The 26,165-nt window shown below is 36.9% G+C and overlaps 3 protein-coding genes across 3 annotated transcripts; 2 read left to right on the plus strand and 1 right to left on the minus strand.

Annotated features, from left to right (window-relative positions):
* Nucleotides 1-185: 185 nt before the first annotated feature.
* LOC131022796 (cell number regulator 6-like) lies at nucleotides 186-2,335 on the plus strand. Its single transcript, XM_057952321.1, has 5 exons — nucleotides 186-333; nucleotides 438-556; nucleotides 1,153-1,267; nucleotides 1,592-1,857; nucleotides 1,926-2,335. The coding sequence occupies exons 2-5, from the start codon at nucleotides 461-463 to the stop codon at nucleotides 2,148-2,150; spliced, it is 702 nt and encodes a 233-aa protein (XP_057808304.1). The 5' UTR covers nucleotides 186-333; nucleotides 438-460; the 3' UTR covers nucleotides 2,151-2,335.
* Nucleotides 2,336-13,686: 11,351 nt separating this feature from the next.
* Nucleotides 13,687-20,337, plus strand: LOC131021089 (elongation factor G-2, mitochondrial). Its single transcript, XM_057950180.1, has 20 exons — nucleotides 13,687-14,199; nucleotides 14,440-14,661; nucleotides 15,272-15,393; nucleotides 15,499-15,649; nucleotides 15,863-15,934; nucleotides 16,733-16,828; nucleotides 16,922-17,010; nucleotides 17,129-17,195; nucleotides 17,295-17,333; nucleotides 17,757-17,817; nucleotides 17,956-18,065; nucleotides 18,172-18,246; nucleotides 18,357-18,425; nucleotides 18,527-18,648; nucleotides 18,860-18,985; nucleotides 19,210-19,330; nucleotides 19,501-19,601; nucleotides 19,702-19,762; nucleotides 19,874-19,927; nucleotides 19,999-20,337. Exons 1-20 carry the CDS (start codon nucleotides 13,789-13,791, stop codon nucleotides 20,101-20,103), a joined length of 2,274 nt encoding a protein of 757 aa, XP_057806163.1. The 5' UTR covers nucleotides 13,687-13,788; the 3' UTR covers nucleotides 20,104-20,337.
* LOC131021090 (3-hydroxyisobutyryl-CoA hydrolase-like protein 1, mitochondrial) lies at nucleotides 20,310-25,937 on the minus strand. The gene is made up of 14 exons (XM_057950181.1): nucleotides 25,559-25,937; nucleotides 25,401-25,481; nucleotides 24,947-25,015; nucleotides 24,768-24,831; nucleotides 23,675-23,754; nucleotides 23,194-23,277; nucleotides 22,521-22,605; nucleotides 21,794-21,879; nucleotides 21,560-21,681; nucleotides 21,301-21,361; nucleotides 20,988-21,086; nucleotides 20,806-20,907; nucleotides 20,685-20,726; nucleotides 20,310-20,589 (listed from the first exon to the last, which is right to left on the minus strand). Exons 1-14 carry the CDS (start codon nucleotides 25,679-25,681, stop codon nucleotides 20,470-20,472), a joined length of 1,218 nt encoding a protein of 405 aa, XP_057806164.1. The 5' UTR covers nucleotides 25,682-25,937; the 3' UTR covers nucleotides 20,310-20,469.
* Nucleotides 25,938-26,165: the final 228 nt, after the last annotated feature.

A 26,165-nucleotide genomic window follows, 5' to 3' on the forward strand; every position in this document is an offset into this window, starting at 1 on the left:
TGATTACATGTGAAATAAGTAGAATTTTTTGTTTCTTTTTGTTCTCGAAATGTTGATTACATGTATTTCATTGTTTCGATATGATTATTATTGCAATTTGTCAAGCTAATGTAATCGAGTATTTTTAGCTTGTCTTTTCATGAAACTCTCATATTAATATTACGCGTGCACAATATTATTTTCTATTTATGATCGAATATTTTAAACAAAATAATAAAATATATAGAGACAGACAAGAGAGAGTTGATTCCATGGCGAAGACACACGACGTGGTTTAATGCATTGGCGTTTACAACATTTGAAGCAATTCGCGTTTTCAACGAAGCAGCAAAGGTCTGTTTCGCACAGCGTGATTTCTGTGTGCTACACACGATCTGCATCTCTTGGTAGCTTTTTTAAAAACGATGAGAAATGTCAATTAACGTGAATATTTGAAGGTGAATGTGAGTGGTGGTCGGAGATGGCGGAGGGGACATACGTAAAGCTGACGAAAGACCAGAAATCTTTGCAGGAAATCACCCCAGGCGAACTCAATCAGCCCATTGATATCGCAGCGGTACGCACATGCAACCTCATTTTTCACTTTTATTTCTATTTTTCAACGAATTCTCACGGGGATCCATGTAGTTCGATTGATCTGTGGATTTATCTGTTGTGATTTTGGAATTTCTCAATTAGCTGCATTTGCAGTGTAGTTGTGATCAGTCATTTTCCTTGGATTGTCAATCAGTGACGACGGTGTAATTAATTCTACGCATAATGTGAAAGTTTACTAATTAACGATGGTAGATCATAGATGTATTGCATACTGAAAGCTAAACTTCAATGTTTAATGTTCATCAGCAAATCATAGCAGCTTTGATCAATGGAAAACTATTCAGTTCTGCAAAATTGATCCTGAACGTGCCGGTTTATTAGGGATTGAATTTGGGGGTTATGGAAGTGTGTTCTAAGATAATGTGGTCTTTAGCTGGTTAACTTTTATCATGATTTTTCCTGCTTAGTGATCTGCAGCTTGGTTAAACATGGAGTGTGAGTTTGATTTATGTAGGATCTGACCTTCAAAATCACCATACCCAATCTCAAATTCTTCAAGTTTAAATGTTCTGCTTTTTATGTTTCTAACTGCCTGCTGATGTCTTCCCCCATCAGATAAATGCTCCTAGATGTGAACATTGTGGACAAACTTTACCACCGAGCTACTCGCCCCCGGCTGATGAAGATTGGGTAACTGGGATTTTCGGCTGCACTGAAGATCGTGACAGTTGTAAGTATTGCAGAAGCAGCCCAGAATTATCTTGGAAATATATCAATCTATGGATTCTTTAACAACTACAGGGCATGGCATGACTCTGCAATGATAGTTTTGTTTTAGGAATGTTTCTTATTGTGTAGTTCATAGGAGGCTGATTGTGTTTGACATGTTGCCCTTGCTTTCTTCGTTCTGTGTGATTTGATCCATGCTTAAACTGGCAACTCTACTTCTAATCATTTGACAACAATGTGATTCTAGTCATTGAATCTGGTTCTGTATCCCACTCCAATCTTGATCTTGTTTGAGGAAAATGGTTTCAATCTTCTCCAAATGCAGGCCTAACTGGATTGTTTTGCCCCTGTGTCCTGTTCGGGCGCAATGTTGCAACCTTGAACGATGACATCCCTGAGCGAAGCGCGTGCATCGGCCACGCAGTATGCATTGAAGGTGGCATTGCTCTTGCTATTGCCACAGCAGCATGCAACGGCATAGATCCGGACACAGCCTGCCTCCTAACCGAAGGCTTGCTGTTCGCATGGTGGGTCTGCGGCATCTACACCGGCATGGGCCGACAACTGTTGCAGAGAAAGTATCACCTAAAGGTAACCAGAAACCAAAATCCTCAAACCACATAGCTATAACTCATCAAGAGCTAATACTAAAATTGCAGGATTCACCTTGTGATCCTTGTATGGTGCATTGCTGCCTCCACTGGTGTGCGATATGCCAGGAGCACAGAGAGATGAAGAGTCATCTGTCGGAGGGCGTTGCGTCCGAGGCGACCGTGATAAACCCGCCACCACGGCAGGAGATGAAGGCTGCTGAGAATCAGGATCAAGGATCAACCTCGCAGCAGAGTGGGGAACAAAATAATTTGCAGTTGCAACCTGTGTGAAATTCCTTGTAGCAAAAATTAAGCTCAAAACTTTCATTTTTTGAGGGGGAAAGTAGTTTCTTTGGGTAAATAAAGGGAGTGAGATGAAGCATATGCTGGTCTTCGATATTTTTCATAGTTTGCTTTCTAACGTAACATCTTACAAGCGAATATTTTTTGGAAATATATCATACTTTTATTCTCTTGCAGCAGTTGATTTTTTTTTTTTGAAAGTATTAAATAAAAAAATTTAAAAGTCACACACCACATGAGATTGATCAGCACACGCACACTAACTTGAATGTATGCGTATGTATCTCTTCCATTATTTCTTATCTCAATCAAGAAATTACAGAATTTCCAGTCACAATGTAAAAAGGTTTTTCTATTTTTTGCACGAAAAATGACTTTCGTTTTCTAGTTCCATATTAGTAAGCAAAGAAGAAAAAGGAAAAGAACAAATGATGTAGAATTGTCCATTATTTTTTCGAATTTATTTTGTGTCCGTCTACACAATTATAGTCTTTCTATTTTTAAAATTATTCTTTATATTTTAAACTTAATTTAGTATTTAATATTTTTTTAAAAAACTTAATTATTTCATACATTAATTTATTTATTTTTTATAAAATTTAATAGTACATTAATTTTGATAGTTCTTTCTCCGCCCAATTTTGGTGACCGGAGTTACTATTTTTAATTATCCAGACTCACTTATTTTGGATCCGAAAATTAAGAAATTTAATTTTTAAAAAGGAGAATAGCGTAGTCCACATTAATTAAGTGATACTCAAAATGAAAAACGAACGTATTTTAGTGGGACGTCCCACAAAAGGAAAACGAGCCTATTGGAGGGATGAGTCTATGCTGAACCCTGTTCACGAGAACACTGTCGTTAAGATGGCGACACGTGGATCGTACTTTATGAAGAAGCCCAGACCGATTTTTTTTCACAAGCCCAGACCCAGACCGGTTCAGAACTTCAGAGTAGCCGTTTTTTTTCCTTTTTTTTTTTTTGCTCACCTTTTCCTTCTAGGCATAGAGAACTGTGCAAGGTCATTCTTTAACCACTGAATATTAGAGTAGTTTGTTATAGCAGTAGCCCCAGCTACAAATACAAGATTCACATCCTTTTGGCCACCATTACTTGGAGTGGCAGATTGTGCCTGCGATCTGATTGTTGTGATTCCTTATACTCCCTCTGTCCACCAATCAACTACCCATTTGATGGTCGGCACGGAAACTAAGAAAGCTGAAAAAGGTGGTGTAAAAGACTAAAAGGGTAGTGTTAATATATTTTGATTACTTTTACTAATCTTTCATTAGCTATTTGGCATTATTTTAATGCCTTGACTTATTAAAGTGTTCTTTTTTTTATAAGCTATTTATTTCTTTCTATTTTTACTCTTTAATTAAATAAACTGAAAACTAGAAAATAAATAAACTGAAAATTCAAAAATAAATAAACTTAAAATTCAGAAAATAAATAAACTGGAAATAAATAAATAAATAAACTGAAAATTCGAAAATAAATAAATTAATTAATTTAAAACTGGAAAATAATTTTTTTAGAAAATAAATAAACTTAAAGTTCGAAAATAAATAAATAAACTGGAAACAAATAAATAAATAAACTGAAAATTCGAAAATAAATAAATAAATAAACTGAAAATTCAGAAAATAAATAAACTGGAATTAAATAAATAAATAAACGGAAAATTCGAAAATAAATAAATAAATTAATTAAAATCTGGAAAATTATTTTTTAGAAAATAAATAAACTTAAAGTTCGAAAATAAATAAATAACTGAAAATTCAGAAAATAAATAAACTGGAAATAAAGAAATAAATAAACTGGAAATAAATAAATGAATAAATAGACTGGAATTAAAATTTTCAGAAAATAAATAAATAAATAAACTGAAAACTGAAAAATAAATAAACTGGAAATAAATAAATAAACTGAAAATTTGAAAATAAATAAACTGAAAATTCAGAAAATAAATAAGCTGGTAATAAATAAACTGGAATTAAAATTTTCAGAAAATAAATAAACTGGAAAATAAATAAACTGGAAATAAATAAATAAATAATCTGAGAATTCGAAAATAAATAAACTGAAAATTCAGAAAATAAATAAACCGGAATTTAAATTTTCAGAAAATAACTAAATAAATAAACTAAAAATTGGAAAATAAATTTTTTAGAAAATAAATAAACTGAAAATTCGAAAATGAATAAATAAATATACTGAAAATTCCAAAAATAAATAAATTGGAAATAAAATTTTCAGAAAATAAATAAACGGGAAATTTAAAATATCCTACTCCATTTAATTAACATCAAAATTGGATTAAGTAGACAAGTAATGGTAGAGTGTGGTGGGTCCAATTGGTAAAGTGTAGTAATTTAAAAAGTAAGGGAGGGTATTTATGTCCAAAAAGCAGAGTAGATAGTTAATTGGTGGACAAAATTTTAGAGGTAAATGGGTAGTTGATTGGTGGACGGAGGGAGTAGAAGAGAACAAAAAAAGAGGTGCATTAATTGTCAAGTGCACCATTAAGCAACCAACACCTTTCACTTCTACGTTTTGCATTGGGATATAACTTATAAAGAATGACCATAAACAAAGAGCATAGAAATTCCACAATATGTTACTGCCATTGCAAAGACCAGCACATAGATTTTGTTACCAGAATGAATATGAAGTCACCACCACCAAAAAACCACTTTGTCCTGTCATAAAAGATGGCAATATTTTCGAAATCACAGGTCACAAACCGGATAGCAAAATAAAGAAAGACCACAAATTCCTCTGATAAAGATAAGGTTTGGCAATAATTACATTTCAACAACAAACAGTTTGTAGGAAACTTAAAATAGGCTTTCCTCACACCCAACAAACAATAGACAACTCTAATTTCGCTACAATCAAAAAACACTAATCAAGCAAAAAGGGGTTTTCCCACAGCTCGCCAGAAAATCAGTCAAACACACACACACACAGTAACTACCTGGTGATCGAGCTCCGAAATCAAGGAATCTAAGCCTCCTGGCATCGAGACAGGCCTTCTTACTACCGGGCAACTTTAAAACAGCTTTGCCACATGAAAAGGGTTTCGGAAACGGCACGCTCCGAGGAATGCTGCTCACTGCCGGTGACTGCATGCAGCGGAGCTTCATTGCTGCCGGATAATAGCAACAAACAATTATCTGAGATAATTTAATTAAAATTGAGCTTTGGTTTTTTGTTATGGAGTAGGATATAGGAATGTCATCTCGATACGATCACGTTTTTGCATGTTCTATTGGTCCCCGCTGAAGCGCTAACTTTGAAACTGAATTGCAGGCCACATATTTTTATTTTTTTAGGATGACGAAATTACCAAATTTTGTTCAAGAATTGGATTGGGCCGTTTTCTTCCCAAACTACTAACTTTTCCTTTTTAAAGCTTTATTCTTTAGATTTTTTCTTTCTTTTTATTACTGTATTTGTATGTGCGAAATTAAACTCAGATGAAAAACATATAATTCACGTTGGTCCAATATAGTTTGGTAGGAGTCAGTTGAAAATATTCAAGCCCGAGTGTAACTTTGGTGTATTAATTGCCGGGGGAAAAAAATATAAAGATTACTCGAATATGCTTTTCACATAAGTTTTTAAAAATTATAATCAGAAAATCACTTTTTGAATTTTTTAACTAAAATATCTGTAATTTTTTCATTTTTTAAAAAATTTATTTTCAGCGTTGCTGTAATTGAAGCACACATTATTAATATTGAATTGCAGAAGAATTTTAGGTGCATGCAATATTTTTGGAGAATTCTTTCATCTAAAAGTTATGTACTCGTTCATACCAGAGACAGAAATCCAGAGCAGTATAATTTCATTTCTAAGGTAAATAACTTTGAAAATATACAAATTGCTTTTAAGAATTGGTACAACTGAGTGAGAGAGTGGGGAATACTAACAAATCATGTTATTATTCAAGCACAGAATCCTGTTGTTTTTTTTGGTCAGAAAAAGTGAATATATAAAACGGGTACCAGAGGTACCAAAGTTCAGGAATCATAAAGGACAAGCTACATGAAAGGCAAAACACCCAAGCACCAAACAATGAGACTCACGTCCAGCTCTATAATTTTAAACGCTTTATTCCAACTCCAGAGTCGACTCTTAATCTCTTGAACTAGATGATGAATCTACCAAACCTTGCCTTCAAAACGACCTTCGTTCCTCCCTTTCCAAAGAAGCCAGGTAGTACAAATCCACAGCGCTTTAAGGAAATTACATCTCTTCTTTCCGCCGCCCAAATTGGAAAAAGAAAAGAAGTGTTGAATAATACCTTGAGGAAGAGCCGTACTAATCCCGAGCCAATTCTGGATCTCATCCCAAACCATCCCCGCTTTGGGACAAAGAAGAAACAGGCGGTTTGCTGTCTCCGGGTTTGCTACACACGAACTACAGTAGCTCTCCTCGATCACAATCGGAATATTCCTCTTCAACAGCTCGTCACAAATCGAAAGTCTATTTTTAAGAAGCCTCCAAGCAGTAACCTTTGACTTATGAGGCGCTGGAACCTTCCACACCTTGTGGGAAGCTTTCTTGGCAATGAGCGACGTGGAGCTTTCGGCCGAAGTCTCCATCAGGATGGCATAAGCCGATTTCGTAGAGAAGACACCATTTGTGGTCGCCTTCCATTTCTAGCAGTCCGTCGTTCCTGCATTCAGAGAAAAGGAAGAAATGGCCGAGAGCAGAGTGTTAAGCTCCCCAAGGTCTCTCCCGAACAATTCCCTCCTCCACTTAAGATCCCAAATCCATTTCCCGTCCTCCCATCTCCCATAATCCCGGATAACTGCTTCTTCATTAAGGCACAAGTGAAAAAGCCTCGGACAAACAACCCGCAAAGGTTTCTCGCCAGCCCATCTATCGAACCAAAACTGAGTTGTCTGGCCATTCCCGACTTCTCTAGACAGGTTATCCCAAAACCACCCACCACTCTCGCCCCCCCCCCCAGCCACAATATTCGGCCACCATCCACCATTTCCGTTTCTATCTCCAGCACACATCATTCCCTTCTCTCCCCACTCCAAGTCACCGTGAATCGATCTCACAATCCTTGCCCACAACAACTCCTTTCCCCCTAGATACCTCCAAATCCATTTCAGCACTAACACACAATTAAAACTTTCTAGATTCCTAAAACCCAGACCACCCTCTTCTTTTTTGGCACAAAGATCACTCCACTTCACCCACGAGATTGCATTCGAGTCCCCATTCCCCCCCCCAAAAAAAATTTACCATGGATAGAATTAATCACCTTCACTGTTGTCTTAGGAATGAACGAAAAGAAAAGTTGGTAGATATGAATCGCCTGCAAAACCTCCTTCACCAAGGTAATTCGCCCCGCCAATGAGAGCTTTCGATTCTTCCATCCGGTCACTTTCTTTTTAATTTTTTCCTCCAGGAATTTCCTACAACGAGCCCCAACTTTAATTCCAAGATATTTGAAGGGCAAATATGATTGTTTATGCGATACTCCGGCGTTCGAGCTTTTGAAGTGGGAAACAGTTTCGAAGGGACAGAAGCACGCCGGCTCGAAGCCGCGACCCAACGCACGTGGCGGAAGACGGTCAGGAGCAGCACAGCAGCGAGCCCCGAGCCGCTTGTCGCTGCCTCCAGCGGTGGTTGACTCAGATCCGGCGATAGGTTCGAATGCCCAGCAATTTTCACCCAAATTCAGAAAACTAATTCTCAAAATCAAATTTCGAAAATTTCTAATTCCAAATTAAATTTCAATTTCGAAATCAGATTTCAAAATCAAATAATTAACCCATAATTAATTAGAACACAAAAGCAATTATAAATCGAGCCCCGGGCTCTGATACCACTGTTGGAAATCCTTGACATCATCTAATGATATGCAACGGAAATAACAGTCAAGGAAAAGATCTAGATTTACAATTGATTCATGTGTAGAGATTACAAACACACGACAACAGTTAGAATAACTTACTTGTTGTGTAGCAAACAATCCTGTAGCAATTCTTCTAGCAATCCTGCAGTTAAATCCACTACTATGGTATCCACGCATATTGCAGATTCGATGCAGGAACAATTCCCGATGCACAATTCAATCATCGAAAGCTAGGAAATCTCCGATTGAATTCTATAGTGCTCTAAGTGTTTTCTCTCTTGTGATTTTACGTATCTCACGTGTGTTCTTCTCTTAGACAAAAGAAATATATTCCTATTCTTATAGGAATAAGACACGCCTGTAAACCCTAAGTTCAACAGGCCGGGCTTTTCTTTTGTCTCCAATTAATTAATCCAATAGTCAAACTATTTACAAATTAATTAAAGCTTATTAGAATATATCAAATATATCCTAATCTAGTTCATATATCTTTCAGTCCTAGATAGATCATGCGTATGTATTTTTCAAAAAGTGAATTTTGTGTTCATTATTAAATTTGATGACGTAATTTGGATTTTGAAATATTAACAATTTAAAAATAAATATTGTACAAATACTACAACACTTCAAAATTGAAAGGGACCAGAGCAACCCTTGTTCAAATTAAGTAGCTTGTTGCCTAGGTGCACGCCTAATTAAATTTTAGAAACACTACTTAAGTTTTAAATTTATTTTACGAATAAGGAAAATCTAGGTGGAAGAAAGTCCAACTTGTCTTTAAATTTATCTAGTTGAACAAGGGTTGCTCTGGTCCCTTTCAATTTTGAAGTGTTGTAGTATTTGTACAATATTTATTTTTAAATTGTTAATATTTCAAAATCCAAATTACGTCATCAAATTTAATAATGAACACAAAATTCACTTTTTGAAAAATACATACGCATGATCTATCTAGGACTGAAAGATATGTGGACTAGATTAGGATATATTTGATATATTCTAATAAGCTTTAATTAATTTGTAAATAGTTTGACTATTGGATTAATTAATTGGAGACAAAAGAGAAGCCTGGCCTGTTTAACTTAGGGTTTACAGGCGTGTCTTATTCCTATAAGAATAGGAATATATTTCTTTTGTCTAAGAGAAGAACACACGTGAGATACGTAAAATCACAAGAGAGAAAACACTTAGAGCACTATAGAATTCAATCGGAGATTTCCTAGCTTTCGATGATTGAATTGTGCATCGGGAATTGTTCCTGCATCGAATCTGCAATATGCGTGGATACCATAGTAGTGGATTTAACTGCAGGATTGTTAGAAGAATTGCTACAGGATTGTTTGCTACACAACAAGTAAGTTATTCTAACTGTTGTCGTGTGTTTGTAATCTCTACACATGAATCAATTGTAAATCTAGATCTTTTCCTTGACTGTTATTTCCGCTGTGTATCATTAGATGATGTCAAGGATTTTCAACAGTGGTATCAGAGCCCGGGGCTCGATTTATAATTGCTTTTGTGTTCTAATTAATTATGGGTTAATTATTTGATTTTGAAATCTGATTTCGAAATTGAAATTTAATTTGGAATTAGAAATTTTCGAAATTTGATTTTGAGAATTAGTTTTCTGAATTTGGGTGAAAATTGTTGGGCATTCGAACCTATCGCCGGATCTGAGTCAACCACCGCTGGAAGCGGCGACAGGCGGCTCGGGGCTCGCTGCTGTGCTGCTCCTGACCGTCTTCCGCCACGTGCGTTGGGTCGCGGCTTCGAGCCGGCGTGCTTCTGTCCCTTCGAAACTGTTTCCCACTTCAAAAGCTCGAACGCCGGAGTATCGCGTAAACAATCATATTTGCCCTTCAAATATCTTGGAATTAAAGTTGGGGCTCGTTGCAGAAGTGTAGTTGACTGGAAATTCCTGGAGGAAAAAATTAAAAAGAAAGTGACCGGATGGAAGAATCGAAAGCTCTCCTTGGCGGGGCGAATTACCTTGGTGAAGGTGGTTTTGCAGGCGATTCCTATCTACCAACTTTCCTTTTCGTTCATTCCTAAGACAACAGTGAAGGTGATTAATTCTATCTGTGGTAAATTTTTGTGGGGGGGAGGGAATGGGGACTCGAATGCAATCTCGTGGGTGAAGTGGAGTGATCTTTGTGCCAAAAAAGAAGAGGGTGGTCTGGGTTTTAGGAATCTAGAAAGTTTTAATTGTGTGTTGGTGATGAAATGGATTTGGAGGTATCTAGGGGGAAAGGAGTTGTTGTGGGCAAGGATTGTGAGATCGATTCACGGTGACTTGGAGTGGGGAGAGAAGGGAATGATGTGTGCTGGAGATAGAAACGGAAATGGTGGATGGTGGCCGAATATTGTGGCTGGGGGGTGGGGGGGCGAGAGTGGTGGGTGGTTTTGGGATAACTTGTCTAGAGAAGTCGGGAATGGCCAGACAACTCAGTTTTGGTTCGATAGATGGGCTGGCGAGAAACCTTTGCGGGTTGTTTGTCAGAGGCTTTTTCAGTTGTGCCTTAATGAAGAAGCAGTTATCCGGGATTATGGGAGATGGGATGACGGGAAATGGATTTGGGATCTTAAGTGGATGAGGGAATTATTCGGGAGAGACCTTGGGGAGCTTAACACTCTGCTCTCGGCCATTTCTTCCTTTTCTCTGAATGCAGGAACGACGGACTGCTAGAAATGGAAGGCGACCACAGATGGTGTCTTCTCTACGAAATCGGCTTATGCCATCCTGATGGAGACTTCGGCCGAAAGCTCCACGTCGCTCATTGCCAAGAAAGCTTCCCACAAGGTGTGGAAGGTTCCAGCGCCTCATAAGTCAAAGGTTACTGCTTGGAGGCTTCTTAAAAATAGACTTCCGACTTGTGACGAGCTGTTGAAGAGGAATATTCCGATTGTGATTGAGGAGAGCTACTGTAGTTCGTGTGTAGCAAACCCGGAGACAGCAAACCACCTGTTTCTTCTTTGTCCCAAAGCGGGGATGGTTTGGGATGAGATCCAGAATTGGCTCGGGATTAGTACGGCTCGTCCTCAAGGTATTATTCAACACTTCTTTTCTTTTTCCAATTTGGGCGGCGGAAAGAAGAGATGTAATTTCCTTAAAGCGCTGTGGATTTGTACCACCTGGCTTCTTTGGAAAGGGAGGAACGAAGGTCGTTTTGAAGGCAAGGTTTGGTAGATTCATCCTCTAGTTCAAGAGATTAAGAGTCGACTCTGGAGTTGGAATAAAGCGTTTAAAATTATAGAGCTGGACGTGAGTCTCATTGTTTGGTGCTTGGGTGTTTTGCCTTTCATGTAGCTTGTCCTTTGTGATTCCTGAACTTTGGTACCTCTGGTACCCGTTTTATATATTCACTTTTTCTGACCAAAAAAAACAACAGGATTCTGTGCTTGAATAATAACATGATTTGTTAGTATTCCCCACTCTCTCACTCAGTTGTACCAATTCTTAAAAGCAATTTGTATATTTTCAAAGTTATTTACCTTAGAAATGAAATTATACTGCTCTGGATTTCTGTCTCTGGTATGAACGAGTACATAACTTTTAGATGAAAGAATTCTCCAAAAATATTGCATGCACCTAAAATTCTTCTGCAATTCAATATTAATAATGTGTGCTTCAATTACAGCGACGCTGAAAATAAATTTTTTAAAAAATGAAAAAATTACAGATATTTTAGTTAAAAAATTCAAAAAGTGATTTTCTGATTATAATTTTTAAAAACTTATGTGAAAAGCATATTCGAGTAATCTTTATATTTTTTTCCCCCGGCAATTAATACACCAAAGTTACACTCGGGCTTGAATATTTTCAACTGACTCCTACCAAACTATATTGGACCAACGTGAATTATATGTTTTTCATCTGAGTTTAATTTCGCACATACAAATACAGTAATAAAAAGAAAGAAAAAATCTAAAGAATAAAGCTTTAAAAAGGAAAAGTTAGTAGTTTGGGAAGAAAACGGCCCAATCCAATTCTTGAACAAAATTTGGTAATTTCGTCATCCTAAAAAAATAAAAATATGTGGCCTGCAATTCAGTTTCAAAGTTAGCGCTTCAACGGGGACCAATAGAACATGCAAAAACGTGATCGTATCGAGATGACATTCCTATATCCTACTCCATAACAAAAAACCAAAGCTCAATTTTAATTAAATTATCTCGGATAATTGTTTGTTGCTATTATCCGGCAGCAATGAAGCTCCGCTGCATGCAGTCACCGACAGTGAGCAGCATTCCTCGGAGCGTGCCGTTTCCGAAACCCTTTTCATGTGGCAAAGCTGTTTTAAAGTTGCCCGGTAGTAAGAAGGCCTGTCTCGATGCCAGGAGGCTTAGATTCCTTGATTTCGGAGCTCGATCACCAGGTAGTTACTGTGTGTGTGTGTGTGTGTGTGTGTGTTTGAGTGATTTTCTGGCGAGTTGTGGGAAAACCCTTTTTTGCTTGATTAGTGTTTTTTGATTGTAGCGAAATTAGAGTTGTCTATTGTTTGTTGGGTGTGAGGAAAACCTATTTTAAGTTTCCTACAAACTGTTTGTTGTTGAAATGTAATTATTGCCAAACCTTATCTTTATCAGAGGAATTTGTGGTCTTTCTTTATTTTGCTATCTGGTTTGTGACCTGTGATTTCGAAAATATTGCCATCTTTTATGACAGGACAAAGTGGTTTTTTGGTGGTGGTGACTTCATATTCATTCTGGTAACAAAATCTATGTGCTGGTCTTTGCAATGGCAGTAACATATTGTGGAATTTCTATGCTCTTTTTTTATGGTCATTCTTTATAAGTTATATCCCAATGCCAAACAATCAGATCGCAGGCACAATCTGCCACTCCAAGTAATGGTGGCCAAAAGGATGCGAATCTTGTGTTTGTAGCTGGGGCTACTGCTATAACAAACTACTCTAATATTCAGTGGTCAAATGGAGGTGGATCTTGATCGTCGGGTGCGTTGTTCTTTCCACGAACAGGTGGGGCGAGTTTCTTCCTAGAGCTGCCTTTTGCTTACTTTCTTTAAGAGACATTTCTTCGAACAGATGGCGGTTTGGCTCAGATGGGTGTTTGGAGTGGGAGTTGATTGCTGCGTTTTGGTCCTTCTTCACGTTTGCTGTTGTTCCTTGTCTGCTGTTTTGCTCGTTTCCTGGCAGCTTTGAGGGGTTCGGGTTTACATGGGGACGATGGTTAGGCCGGAGTTCCCGATGCACTCCCACCCTCATGGCTGCTTTCTCTCTTGGTTTTTTGCTTCTCTTATTTCCCTAGACGAGTACTCTTTTTCCTTGTTACGGTTTTTCCCATGGGGTTTTGTGTAACAAGGTTTTAATGAGGCTCGGCCCCTTGATCGCGCCTGTGCTTTCTTGGGTTCTTTTTAGGTTTTTTGTTTTGCAATAAAATCGTATTTTAATAACAGTTCTCTATGCCTAGAAGGAAAAGCTGAGCAAAAAAAAAAGGAAAAAAAACGGCTACTCTGAACCGGTCTGGGTCTGGGCTTGTGAAAAAAAAATCGGTCTGGGCTTCTTCATAAAGTACGATCCACGTGTCGCCATCTTAACGACAGTGTTCTCGTGAACAGGGTTCAGCATAGACTCATCCCTATTGGAGTGGGACGAAGCTAAGTAACTGAAATGACGAAAAGGACCTGCTAAAAAAATATCCAAAACCTTTTAGTTCCACTCTACTCTCTACTCATCGTCGTTGACAGTGCGCAGGGTTTTTCCCAAAACCCTCAAACGAAAATGGCAGCCCGCTCGGTCCGATCCTCTACGACGCGCCTACTGTACTCCATCTGCGCGTCTTCCATCGGCGCGTCGACGCAGACCTCCAGAGCCGCTCTGATCCCCGGGAATTTCCATCTCCGCTACTTCTCCGCCGGGAGCGCCGCCGCCGCACGCTTGAGGGAGGAGAAGGAGGTGTGGTGGAAGGAGTCTATGCAGAAGCTCCGCAACATCGGGATTTCTGCTCACATCGATTCGGGTAAAACCACGCTCACGGAGCGAGTGCTGTTTTATACGGGTCGGATCCACGAGATTCATGAGGTGCGGGGGAAGGATGGAGTTGGGGCGAAAATGGATTCCATGGATTTGGAGAGAGAGAAAGGGATTACTATACAATCCGCTGCTACTTACTGTACCTGGAAGGATTACCAGGTTTCTTTTGAATCAAAATTCAGTTTACTTTTGGTGTAAAAGTAATACGATGCGAAATCATTTACCTTTGCATTTATACTTTTATCTTATAATTCGAAATTCATGATTTAGTCATTAGTTGTATGATTCTTGATTTGAATTAAGAGGTTAAGGTGTGTGCTTCTAGTTGAAAAACGATATAAATGTCTCGAGAAATTTTGTTTCTAGTTTCCGAGTTGACTTTCTTGTTTGTTGTTTCAGGTTAACATAATTGACACACCAGGTCACGTTGATTTCACTATCGAAGTCGAGAGAGCTTTACGCGTGCTAGATGGTGCCATTCTTGTCTTGTGTAGCGTTGGTGGTGTTCAGAGTCAGTCGATTACAGTTGATAGGCAAATGAGAAGATATGAGGTTCCTAGAGTTGCTTTTATTAACAAGCTTGACCGGATGGGGGCTGATCCATGGAAAGTGCTCAATCAGGTTTGGCAATTTTTAAATTTCATATCTGGTAATTGAAGTCCACCTTGAACCTTGGGGCAGATACGAATACATGTTTTGTGCATCACGAGGAACCAAAAGAGAAGTGGTTCCATTTATCTATTCCACTAGATAAACTACTCAATTTTAGTTCGTGATTCATCAAAGAAGATATTTTTATCTCATTTATTATGCAGCAGTCCCTGTGTGAAGCTTTTTTTTTTTTTAATTTAGTTTTCACATGTTTCCAGAGATTCACATGACATCACAAATGATTCCAAATGTAAGGAATCTAAGTCTAATTTTGAATATATATAAAAAATAATGGGAATTTTCTCATAATAAATGGTAATTAATTTCATTATCCATATTCTTTGGCCAGTCATCGTAATTATTATTACGGAGATATCTTTCTGCTATGTGTAAACTGTAATGGCATCCAGCATCAAGTGATGTCCCTTACTCCCTTATGACAATAAGTTTATCATTTAGCTCAGGCTTTAGTTGCCTAACGCGTTTATTGAGAGGCACCAAGTAAAATATGCAGGCGAAAACTTTGTGAAAACACTATGTCAGCCATGAGCTTATCTGTTCTTCCTTTCTATATATACAGGCACGAGCCAAACTTCGACACCACAGCGCTGCTGTGCAGATGCCAATTGGTTTGGAGGATGACTTCAAGGGTCTAATTGACTTAGTCAAAATGAAAGCTTACTACTTTCATGGTTCCAGTGGGTCTGTTTTCTAGCTTATGGCTGATGCATAGAGTGTGCTTCCGTTTGACATTTTATATATATATATATATATATATATATATATATATATTTAAATCTTTTGCAGTGAGAAAATTGTGACGGAAGATATTCCTGCTAATCTCAATGAGCTTGCTCTGGAAAAACGACATGAGTTGGTTGAAATAGTGTCGGAGGTTGATGACCAGCTTGCTGAGGCGTTTCTTAGTGATGAGCCTATATTGGCTGCTGATCTTGAGGTTTATTTCTTCGACATTTCCAGCAGATATCGTAATGTTACTTCCTATTTTTAGTTCTGGGAACATTTATGATCTCTAAAGCCATTTTCTGCAGCATCTCTATTGTGTTTGAGCTTATTGTTGTGCTTCTGCATCCACCTTTTTTTGTATTAAAACTTGATCAAGTCGGTGACAAAGTGTTACTTTTTTTTAATAAGCTTTTTTGTTCTATAGGAAGCAATCCGAAGAGCTACCATAGCACGGAAATTTGTGCCAGTGTTCATGGGTAGTGCTTTCAAGAACAAGGTGAGTTCATTAATCTTAAGCATTGTTGAATTACAAGTGTTTGCTACTTCACTGTCAAGCTTTTCTTCTGTTACTCTAGGGGATGACTATTGTTTGCCTTTGCTGTGTTGTGTGTGCATATCCCCTCTGTACAAGATGTCATTTCATAAGCTGACAAGTAGTAGATTGACTTTAACACTCCTCACCTGTGCTCTGACACTGCTACATTGATCCTCTTGGCCTTTGAGGTGGATTCAAGGAGAAATAATATGGACTCTATCTGTATAATTATTGTAACCTGGTGTAATAGATCTAAGTATTTATATTTGAGTTACTGCCATATTCATCCAATACAACACATTTTACTAATATGTACTGTTAAATGAAACAATGATTATTGATAAATGAAGAAAGTAGATCATATGTCATGAGCGGCAAGGCAACTGCTTCCATCATTCAACCAGAAGTGGTGAATTCTAATCAGGCAAAAAAAAATTATGAAGCTGTGGAAATTGAATTGAAGTGTACTCTGTTAAATGGAACATACTTAACTCTATTAAACTATTTTAAGGCTAGGCAAAAAGAGTTGCTCTAGTATTATTGTATTAACGGACCACATAGCTTTTCTTTTACTTGTATTGATTTGAAAGTTTGAAACTATTCTCAGCCTTATTTTATCATGTTTGCAATACCTTCTTTTTACATGACTGAGAAAGGCTATTCCTTGTTGAAATTTCTTAACGCTCTCTAGACCTTTCTTCACCCAGCATTTTTCTTAATATGTAATTCTCACTATTCTTTTGTAACATCATGGTTCAGGGCGTTCAACCACTTCTTGATGGTGTACTTAGCTATTTGCCTTGTCCAACTGAAGTTAGTAACCAGGCTCTCGATCAATCTAAGAATGAAGAAAAGGTACTCCTTACTTTTTGTTCAATATATATATATTTTTTATCATAATCTACAGGCTATGAATTCGATAAGAGTCTTCACTTTCCAATGTTGTAGGTTACGCTATCAGGAAGCCCTGCTGGTCCTCTTGTTGCCTTAGCTTTCAAATTGGAGGAAGGGCGATTTGGCCAGTTGACGTATTTAAGGTATTATTTACCAATACCAATTCCGTATGTTTCGGGGTTTCTTCATTTTAATTTCCGAGGGACATTCTTTTGTTACCCCAATTACTAATATGCCTCCTGACTTATTCTCTTGATGCAGAATCTATGAAGGTGTCATTAAGAAAGGTGATTTTATAGTTAATGTAAACACAGGGAAGAAAGTCAAGGTAGGGTTGTATTAAAATAGTATACTAGCTTTGTGATTATGAAGTAAATATTCATTTTTGGATGGCTATAATCTGATTCTGTATTGGACATTGCAATAGGTTCCTCGATTGGTGCGGATGCACTCAAATGAAATGGAGGTTAGTGATTGATTCTCTGATGCAGCTCGGGTGTTTTTTTGTGGTGAATGAGATTTATGCATTTCTTGGAAGAATGAACGTGTCTCTCATCATGCATTTGATACAAAAGAATTATTACTTCCAATAAGAATTTAGTTGATTGACTGTCACTGCAGTTTAGATTTTGCTAGATACTGATATTGTATCATTGGATTGGAGAATATTTGGAATGTTAGGGATGATGGTCCCTGTGTACTCTATGTTTTAATAAATGTACTAAATAGTGTTCTCCATAGGTTTTTTATTCTTATGTTATGGCATGTTGCTACTGTTTACATGTTGGACAGCTGTACATTCAAAAGATATTATTAATATTTTTTTTTCTCCTCTTGGTTTTCTTTTTTGTTTTCTAATTCTTTTATCCATTACCCTTCCATTTTACAGGATATTCAACAAGCTCATGCAGGACAAATAGTTGCTGTATTTGGTGTAGATTGTGCTTCAGGTACTATTACTTATGCACAGAGACCCTTTTCCTCTTTGATTTTAGTTTAAATGGTCCCACATATAACTTTACCATAAGTCTTATTAACTCCATTCCACAATCTATAGTTAATTTGTTTCTGTAATGTGCTCTTGCTAGGGGATACATTTACTGATGGTTCAGTCAGATATACCATGACCTCTATGAGTGTGCCTGAGCCAGTTATGTCTTTAGCAATATCAGCAGTTTCTAAAGATTCTGGAGGGAATGTGAGTTAACTACATAGATTTTATCTTGTTTTCAGCTTTGGTTAGATGATTGTGTGCCTAGATGCTATCACTTCTCATTGTGGACTTAAGCATCTTTGGTGTGTAGTTTTCAAAAGCTTTGAATCGCTTCCAGAGAGAGGATCCAACTTTCCGTGTTGGTTTAGATGCTGAGAGTGCGCAGGTACAACTTTCTTTCATTAACCGACCTTTTTTTTTCCTTCATATCCTTGATGTTGATTGTATATAAAGGAAATAGGTTCTGCATTTTGATTACAATGGTTTTCTGAACAGACAATTATCTCTGGAATGGGTGAGCTCCATTTGGACATCTATGTTGAGCGCATGCGGAGGGAATATAAGGTATTGCTTTTTTGGTTGATCATGTAAAGTTTAGCTCATTAGTCATTACCCAAAAAACCTGGTATCGTTCTCATGATTTATCTGACTCTGGCAATGTTAAGGTAGAAGCAACTGTTGGGAAGCCTCGTGTCAATTTCAGAGAGACAATTACTCAGCGTGCTGCGTTCGATTATCTTCATAAGAAGCAGAGTGGAGGACAAGGTCAATATGGAAGGGTTATTGGGTAAGTCTCTCAACCTGGCCCTCTGTTACTGAAATTTATTTATCTCCTCTGTGCTGTATTATGCAGTACTGTAATGTCCCAATTCTCCATTAGTTACAATTTTTTGCAAAGCTGTATATAGACTAGGAACTGCTGTTACCTTGTTCTCTTTCTTTTTCTCCCCGTTGACTATCCATTACACAAATTTACATCTTTTTCTCTTCGTTGACAGTTATATGGAACCACTACCACCAGGTTCAGGAACTAAGTTCGAGTTTGAGAACAATCTTGTTGGACAAGCTATACCTCCAAATTTTGTCCCAGCAATTGAAAAAGGTTTCAAGGAAGCTGTGAACTCGTATGTATTGACCTTATCTCTCTATATTACTCAATTTTCCAAAGTTGTGATCAGCCATCATCATTATATCTGTATGGAGATAGTGGTATTTTTTCTTTTTAAGCAGCATGGTACAATATGCTAGCAAATGAACATATGTCAGAAATACAAGCCTGCTCTATACATGGGTTGCTAGTTATTGTATTGCATCCATCCATAATATCTGAATATGCTTGCATGTGCAGGGGTTCCCTTATTGGCCATCCTGTTGAAAATATCCGTATAGTTTTGACTGATGGGGCGGCCCATACCGTGGATTCAAGTGAACTTGCATTTAAGATGGCAGCGATATACGCCTTCAGACAGGTTTTTCTTTTAGGAAGCAGAACTGAAATTTGATAAGCAGTCATTTATATCTGTTTCTTCTCTTGTTTACTCATCGCCAGAGCCTCTTATCAGGGTCCAATCCTTTCCTTTTTTGGCTAATTCTTGTGTTCACTTATGATCTCTGTTTTCTTTTTAATTTTATGATATAGTGCTATACAATTGCAAAACCTGTTATAATGGAGCCTGTGATGTTGGTAGAGTTAAAATTCCCCACAGAATTCCAGGGCACTGTCACCGGTGATATCAACAAGTTAGTGTTCCTTGCATTTTTCGTTTTTGTGAAGTTGAAAGGCTAAACTTGGAAAGCGAAACGCAAAACTCCAGCTTACAAAAACTATTATGATACGCAGGAGAAAAGGCTTGATTGTAGGGAACGACCAGGAAGGAGATGATTGTGTACTAACTGCACATGTACGTACCACATTTTATACTGTTCTTCTTTGCTGTTCGTTTCATCCTGTTTGATGGGATTTCGAGACTTATTATGCGTTATCTGAGTTTCGTTTAAAATCTTGACTTCAGGTACCTCTCAACAATATGTTTGGTTACTCGACAGCCCTTCGTTCAATGACTCAGGTAAAGCAGTCGAAGAATTTCAAACTAGTGGGGGAGCCGATTCAGTTGACACAATAAATTTTTTGTTGCAGGGAAAAGGTGAATTCACCATGGAATACTTGGAACATTCACAAGTTTCCCAGGATGTGCAAACGCAACTGGTTAATGCTCACAACGCTACAAAATCGGGACAATAACTTTGAAGCACTCGACACAACGTGCTACATTGCAAGTTTATTCATTTCCCGCATTTCTCGTGTACTTAGGATATGATAGATCACCCTTACTGAGGAGACAAAATTAGTCTTCGTTCAATTTTTGAGTGACGTACGACGTGTTTGCATACGAATATTTGTGACTATGCTCTCGAGAGCTTTTTGTAATATATGCCCCAAAACAATAATAGAGATGAAGAGATTTGCTATTGTTTATTTTTATTTTTGTTTTTATTTTTGAACTGGGACAAAATGCTGGAAAAATAAACATGATGACATTTCTCTGATTATATTCTACAGTATACAAGGATCACTGGTAGCAGAAACATAATTATTTCACCCAAGATTTTAAATAAATGCTTCACGCTGGTTTGTGGGAAGCTCCAGTTCAGGCTCATATGCAAAGAGAGGAGTGAAGTATTGATCAACCATGTCTTCAGATACATGTTCCAAGCTTGGAGGATCCCACTGCATATATTTTCGAATATTAGTGGCAGAAAATAGAATTAATGGCAATCATTTGGATTTGTCTGTATAATGAATGGGAAGTGGAATCAGTTTACCTTGGGGTTGAAATCTTTCTCAACCAACTTTGCGCGAACACCCTAAAAGGGAAGGACGACGGTGATCTCATGATAAAACAAGTAGATTCGGGTGACTGGTATTCGTAAATGTCATACATACCTCGCGGAAATCACCAGTTATCCGGCCACAAATTCCTTGTAGGGACATTCTATACTCACGAGTAAGGCACTGATCAAGGGTCTGAAATCGACCTTCTCGTATCTGGAACAGGAATTAAAGGTAATTAGCAGGGAGAAGACATATGTTTCTGAAACGACTGAGTAGATCTTGAATGGGCTTACAGATTTTAGTGAAACCTTCAAGCTTAATGGTGCGGCTTCTTTCAGTTTCTTCAAAGTCGAGACGCACCATGTGTCATTTGTCTTAGCAGCCTCCATTTCCTGGGGAACTTTATAGCTCAGACTATCATATACTACATTCTTGCATGATCAAACTGGAAAAGCCCTTTCAAATACTTTGTATCATGCAGAAAACGATGCTTCAATATTGATTTTTGTCGTATAGGTTGTCATCATATATGGTCTCCCGGCTTCATCAGAAAGAGTACAGAAAGTACAAACTGTGAAGTGCAAATGATTACACTATTAAGCTTACCAAACATTCAATGATTTCTTCAACCGTGTCGTGGCTGAAACATTTGTCAAGTAAATTAATCCTGACCAACCACAGAATAATATTAGACCAAATAATCAGCATACATTACCACCAGTGAAAATTAAAAATGACAGGATTCTTAATCGGAGCAGGATTGTACCGATCACTTCAACATTTAAGGATTATGAAACTCATTTTGCACTAGTTTATGGAACCCTTTACGATTATTGGCAACTTACTCAAAAGACTGGAAAGGTACCTGTGAACTGCACTAGTTTGATCTGGATGGACTGTATCTCCCTGGTTTCCTAAGGAACTTTCAATAACAGAGGGATCATCAGTGGCCAACTTTCCTAGTTGTTTTTCGACCAAATGAAGTTTCTGCAGGGATCATGGATGAGAAATGATATGATGAAATTGCAAAATGATGAAGTGCATCAGGTAGGAACACCAAACACATATTCGAATTAAAGAAATGGACAGTAGGAAGGACCGCAATTGGAGAAAAGTGAGTAGCAAGCCCACATGACAGCATTTCTGCTCCATTCAGCTTCTCCCCTGTCAATGCAAGGTACTCACCTGGAATAGATAATAGACATTGAGACTTAACTGCTACACCAGTTAGAAGGCGAAAGCTGATGGTTCCAGGGACAAGCATAACAATTTCCCTGATTAACTTTCCATCTAGATAAAATCGCAATACAAAGACATTTGAACTCAGAGAAATCGAAGTATACGATGCTATCTCAAAACAAATACCTAATGAATCTAAAAGAATCAACTATATATGACCTGCCAGCTTGATTACTGGTACTCTGGGAAAGTGTGTTACACAAATGACAATTCTGACGAATAAAGGATAGGATGAAGAGAAATAAAATCAATGAAATGTAAAGAATTAACTCAAGAAATGTGAAACTATATTTGACTGTTTCTGATGATGTATTGCAGCAGAAACAAGTCTATTACAAGTTCATATACTACTTCAAGCGCAAAATTCCAAAAATAGTTGTGCTTTGACTTATATGTATGTGCTGCAGATAAAAGTTCATTACAAGTTCATATATTTATTCAAGAACAATTCAACAAATACATTAAGTTTGACTTGTAATAGTGCAAATACAAGTTATAATCCAGCTAATCTTAAGGTATTTGAACAAGAATGTCAGGTTATAGTATCAATATAAAGTGGGATGTGTGAAGAATGAAAACATAATTACCCATGTAGCCAGGAAGATGAGAGAGGTAAAAGGAAGCCCCCGCATCTGGGTGGAAACCAATTAACGTCTCCGGCGTGGCAAATATCTGTGGGAATCCGAACAAGTCTGGCTTAAGTTCCAGGTAACAGAAAGAAAGAAAAGTTACTTGCATTACATGACCAAAAATTTTAGTATCCTAAAAAGGATCTATGTACAAGATACATTTCCCCAGTACAACATGGACATATCAAAGCCATTCTATGCGAGCAGTAACAAAATTACAACATAAACTAGGACACCATATTAGCCTGCTAAATCTAACTTGTTTCCATCTGAATGTAGTACTGCTTAACATCTGAACTCATAGTACAAGGAAAAACTCAGGGAAATTACATGTTTATTTTACTTTATTTTATTTATTTCAAGAAGGTGCTTTATATTTTATTTCAGCGCCTATATTAGATAGTGCATGACAAATGGTACCATTTCTCACTTTTCTTCTTCAAAAGAATTCTTAGGACACAAAATATGCAATTACATGACAATTGACAACAGTATACAGCAGTATATTTCAACTTAATAATTGAATAAACACATAATAAAACGAGTAGAACTTTAACAGATCTGCAAATTTCTTGAAAGAATGATAATAATGAAGAGAAGCCAAAAGTCAATATGTATATCTATCTCATACAGTTTTATCAGTTGCAAGCCGAAATGTGCCAGGGATGGAAACTCCAGCCCCACCACCCATTGTGATCCCATTCAAGAGAGCCACCTGAAAGAAGTACAAAGTCATTCAAGTTATTTGAAGAACTTTATATTAAGCCATAATAAATGCATCATCTGAGAAGTAATTGGCCAATCTAATTTAGTAAACAATCCGAAAAAAGGAAAAAGAGAAGAAACACTGATAACCGAACCATGCTGCAAATTCTTTTAAATGGTAACTAAAGGAAGTACAGGAGATCTAAGAGCATGCTGCATTAAGGGACTAAAGTGGAATAGAGTTTTATATACAAGATAATAAACCAAATGCATTCGAGCACAAGTACACAACTCAAAATAAACTAAAATACAATTGCTAATAAAAGAATTCAGAATGATAGGCAGAGGCGATATTGAAAAAAAATGACCAGTTGAAAGGAAATAAAAGTTTGTCGCTCGAGACTTACATGTGGCTTCATATAAGTACCAAGAAAGTATATAAAGCTATATATAGTCCAAAAGAATTGTTTGCATTCTTCTAAGTTTCCTGCATGTGTAAAAACAGAACGTATAACTATTTTCATGAAAAAAAAAAACATAAGATAAAATAAAAAACAATACGGTAGTGAAGATATGCAGCATCACCAGTTTTTCAGGTAGAAGAGTTTGATCAAGATCATATTACTGTGAAAATAATTATATAAAAAAAAAGTATGGCAGCAAACAGTCACTTCACTTGTAATGCCAGGGGTCATCCATAAGTTATTCACGGACAACGTGAAGATAATTAAGTGTATGTTAATCAGAGCAGAATCATGTACTCCTGGACGCATAAGGAACATATACTAGAAACACCTTGTACATAGTTAGCTACTCATTGTTTTATAGCTTCAAGTGAGAAACAAACAACATAGATGAGACCAGCATTCCTTGTATCTACAATTTTTTTGATAGCTATTATGTTAGTGGCTCATATTATTACCAATCGTAGTCAATTAAGAGATAGAAAAAATGAGTATACATAGAGTAAGAACAATGCTTTACGAATAAATGTTCTCATAAATAGTATAATTCTGCAAGTTATCACCAGATGCTAAGTCTAGTGGAAATCATTCTTATGAGCATTTTAAATTGCATATTTCCACTTTCATGAATCGGCTGCTACAGTATATTTTTTTGAAATCAATTCAAATAAAAGTTGTGGAACTCTTCAAGATTTTACTAATTCGTTATATAGGAGGCTACACTATTTACATAGAGATATATATTGAATAAATTCCTTAAACTACATCATATTGTTGCTAGTTAATATTTCACAGTGCAGACAAATACCCTCTCCGGATTATAGTTCATGTCCTTCGTTTAAGTTTTTAGCTGTCAGCACAACAGCATTAGTTCCTACATTAACACAACTGCGTGCTATAGATCTACTAATCCTACAGACCCATAATAATATAAATGCATGCACACACATGTGGATGTCTGTTTTGGTTGGTGGTGTCTCTACATAAAGATCATTCCATGTGGATAGGAAGGCAAAAGAAATGGCAAATATAGTACCTTCTTTCATCAGATTATAAAGAGCAACAATATCTCCACCAGCTGAAAAAGCCCTGCCTCCACCCTTTAATATTCAAACCATATTTGAGACATTGCGTTGTATGGAAACAAACATAAAACCACCACAACTATTATAGAAATATGCCACTGAGGCAACAGATACATTTTGGTTGGAATACCTTCACAGCAACAAAACCCACACCAGGGTCTTCTTCCCAATTTTTATACAACTCCTGAAGCCTGGCAACCTGCATTGCATAATATATTAAAGCTACATAATTTAAGGACCAGAACTAACACAAGAACAAATCAAAATAATCAATCAGAAAAATAAGTTTACTTTATCCTACTTAGCGATGGAAGCATTTCAAGCATTATATCTGAAAAATCATTTCAAACTTAGCTATTTCACGAAAAAACAAATCAATATCTAAGCAAACATCCAATTTCCTAAGGAAATTAACACAGGACATGACAGAGCATCACAAGTTCATGTTGAGCTAAGGTCTCTAGTCAAGTTGAAATAGTACTACTCACACTATTAGATATGAAAATGAATTTAGAGCAACCAGATACTAAATAAATAAAACATTAAATTCATCGAAAGTGAATTTAATAAGAATCAAACTTAACCATAGAGGTGTTCAGAGCATTGAGAGATGCGGGTCTGTTGAGAATTGCTGTTCTTGAACTTGCTTTGCCCTCAACAAGTACCTGAGCGTCAATCCACCAATCAAAACGGTTCATTTTTCCAACACAGAGAGAGAGAGAGAGAGAGAGAGAGCACTGACTAAATTATGAGAATCATCAATGAGGGGATTGCTGGAGAGAGAGGCAAAGCGTCTGGAGCCATAACTGATCTTCTCGCCGGAAAGAATCCACCGGCGAATCAATGCATATTTACAGAGTCGCATAATTTCCCGACCAATTTCACTCTTCACTTCGCCGAATTTCACAGCCTTTGATTTCGAATTCTTTCCTTTGCTAACACACTTAAATAAAGACTCTCTCCCAATTGAATAGGCTACAAATGTTTCGAAATAAATAAATACTTTATAATAAAATATAAAAAAGAATAATTTTTTTTAAAAAAATGATGATTATGTTTTAAATAAAAATAGAGATAATTATGAATGGGTCACAAACATTTAATATAAATAATAAATTTTACTATGATTTTTGTAATACTTTTGCATTGCTCCCATTAATTTATAGTGTCGATTTTTGTACCAATAATAATATGTGTGCAATGTTGTAAACAAAATTATGTGTTGAAGTTGTTATGTGAAACTATGTTTTTTATTGATATTTTCACCAAAATTCTTGATAACTAACTAATTCATATATAAATCATTGTGAAAAATCAAATTCATAACAGTTTTATAGAAAATCATACTC

Source organism: Salvia miltiorrhiza, chromosome 4 (assembly GCF_028751815.1).
Source record: "Salvia miltiorrhiza cultivar Shanhuang (shh) chromosome 4, IMPLAD_Smil_shh, whole genome shotgun sequence".
NCBI classification, from domain to species: Eukaryota; Viridiplantae; Streptophyta; class Magnoliopsida; order Lamiales; family Lamiaceae; genus Salvia; species Salvia miltiorrhiza.

Excerpts from the sequence above, each read along its gene's own strand:
- LOC131022796 (XM_057952321.1), top strand. The coding sequence starts at position 461 with ATGGCGGAGGGGACATACGTAAAGCTGACGAAAGACCAGAAATCTTTG. Across the intron at positions 1,268-1,591 it reads CACTGAAGATCGTGACAGTT|GCCTAACTGGATTGTTTTGC; the intron begins GTAAGTATTGCA and ends CTCCAAATGCAG. Across the intron at positions 1,858-1,925 it reads AGAGAAAGTATCACCTAAAG|GATTCACCTTGTGATCCTTG; the intron begins GTAACCAGAAAC and ends CTAAAATTGCAG.
- LOC131021089 (XM_057950180.1), top strand. The coding sequence starts at position 13,789 with ATGGCAGCCCGCTCGGTCCGATCCTCTACGACGCGCCTACTGTACTCC. Across the intron at positions 14,200-14,439 it reads GTACCTGGAAGGATTACCAG|GTTAACATAATTGACACACC; the intron begins GTTTCTTTTGAA and ends TTGTTGTTTCAG. Across the intron at positions 15,935-16,732 it reads GTAGTGCTTTCAAGAACAAG|GGCGTTCAACCACTTCTTGA; the intron begins GTGAGTTCATTA and ends ATCATGGTTCAG.
- LOC131021090 (XM_057950181.1), bottom strand. The coding sequence starts at position 25,681 with ATGCGACTCTGTAAATATGCATTGATTCGCCGGTGGATTCTTTCCGGC. Across the intron at positions 25,482-25,558 it reads TTGATGATTCTCATAATTTA|GTACTTGTTGAGGGCAAAGC; the intron begins GTCAGTGCTCTC and ends ATTGACGCTCAG. Across the intron at positions 24,832-24,946 it reads TGGGTTTTGTTGCTGTGAAG|GGTGGAGGCAGGGCTTTTTC; the intron begins GTATTCCAACCA and ends TGAATATTAAAG.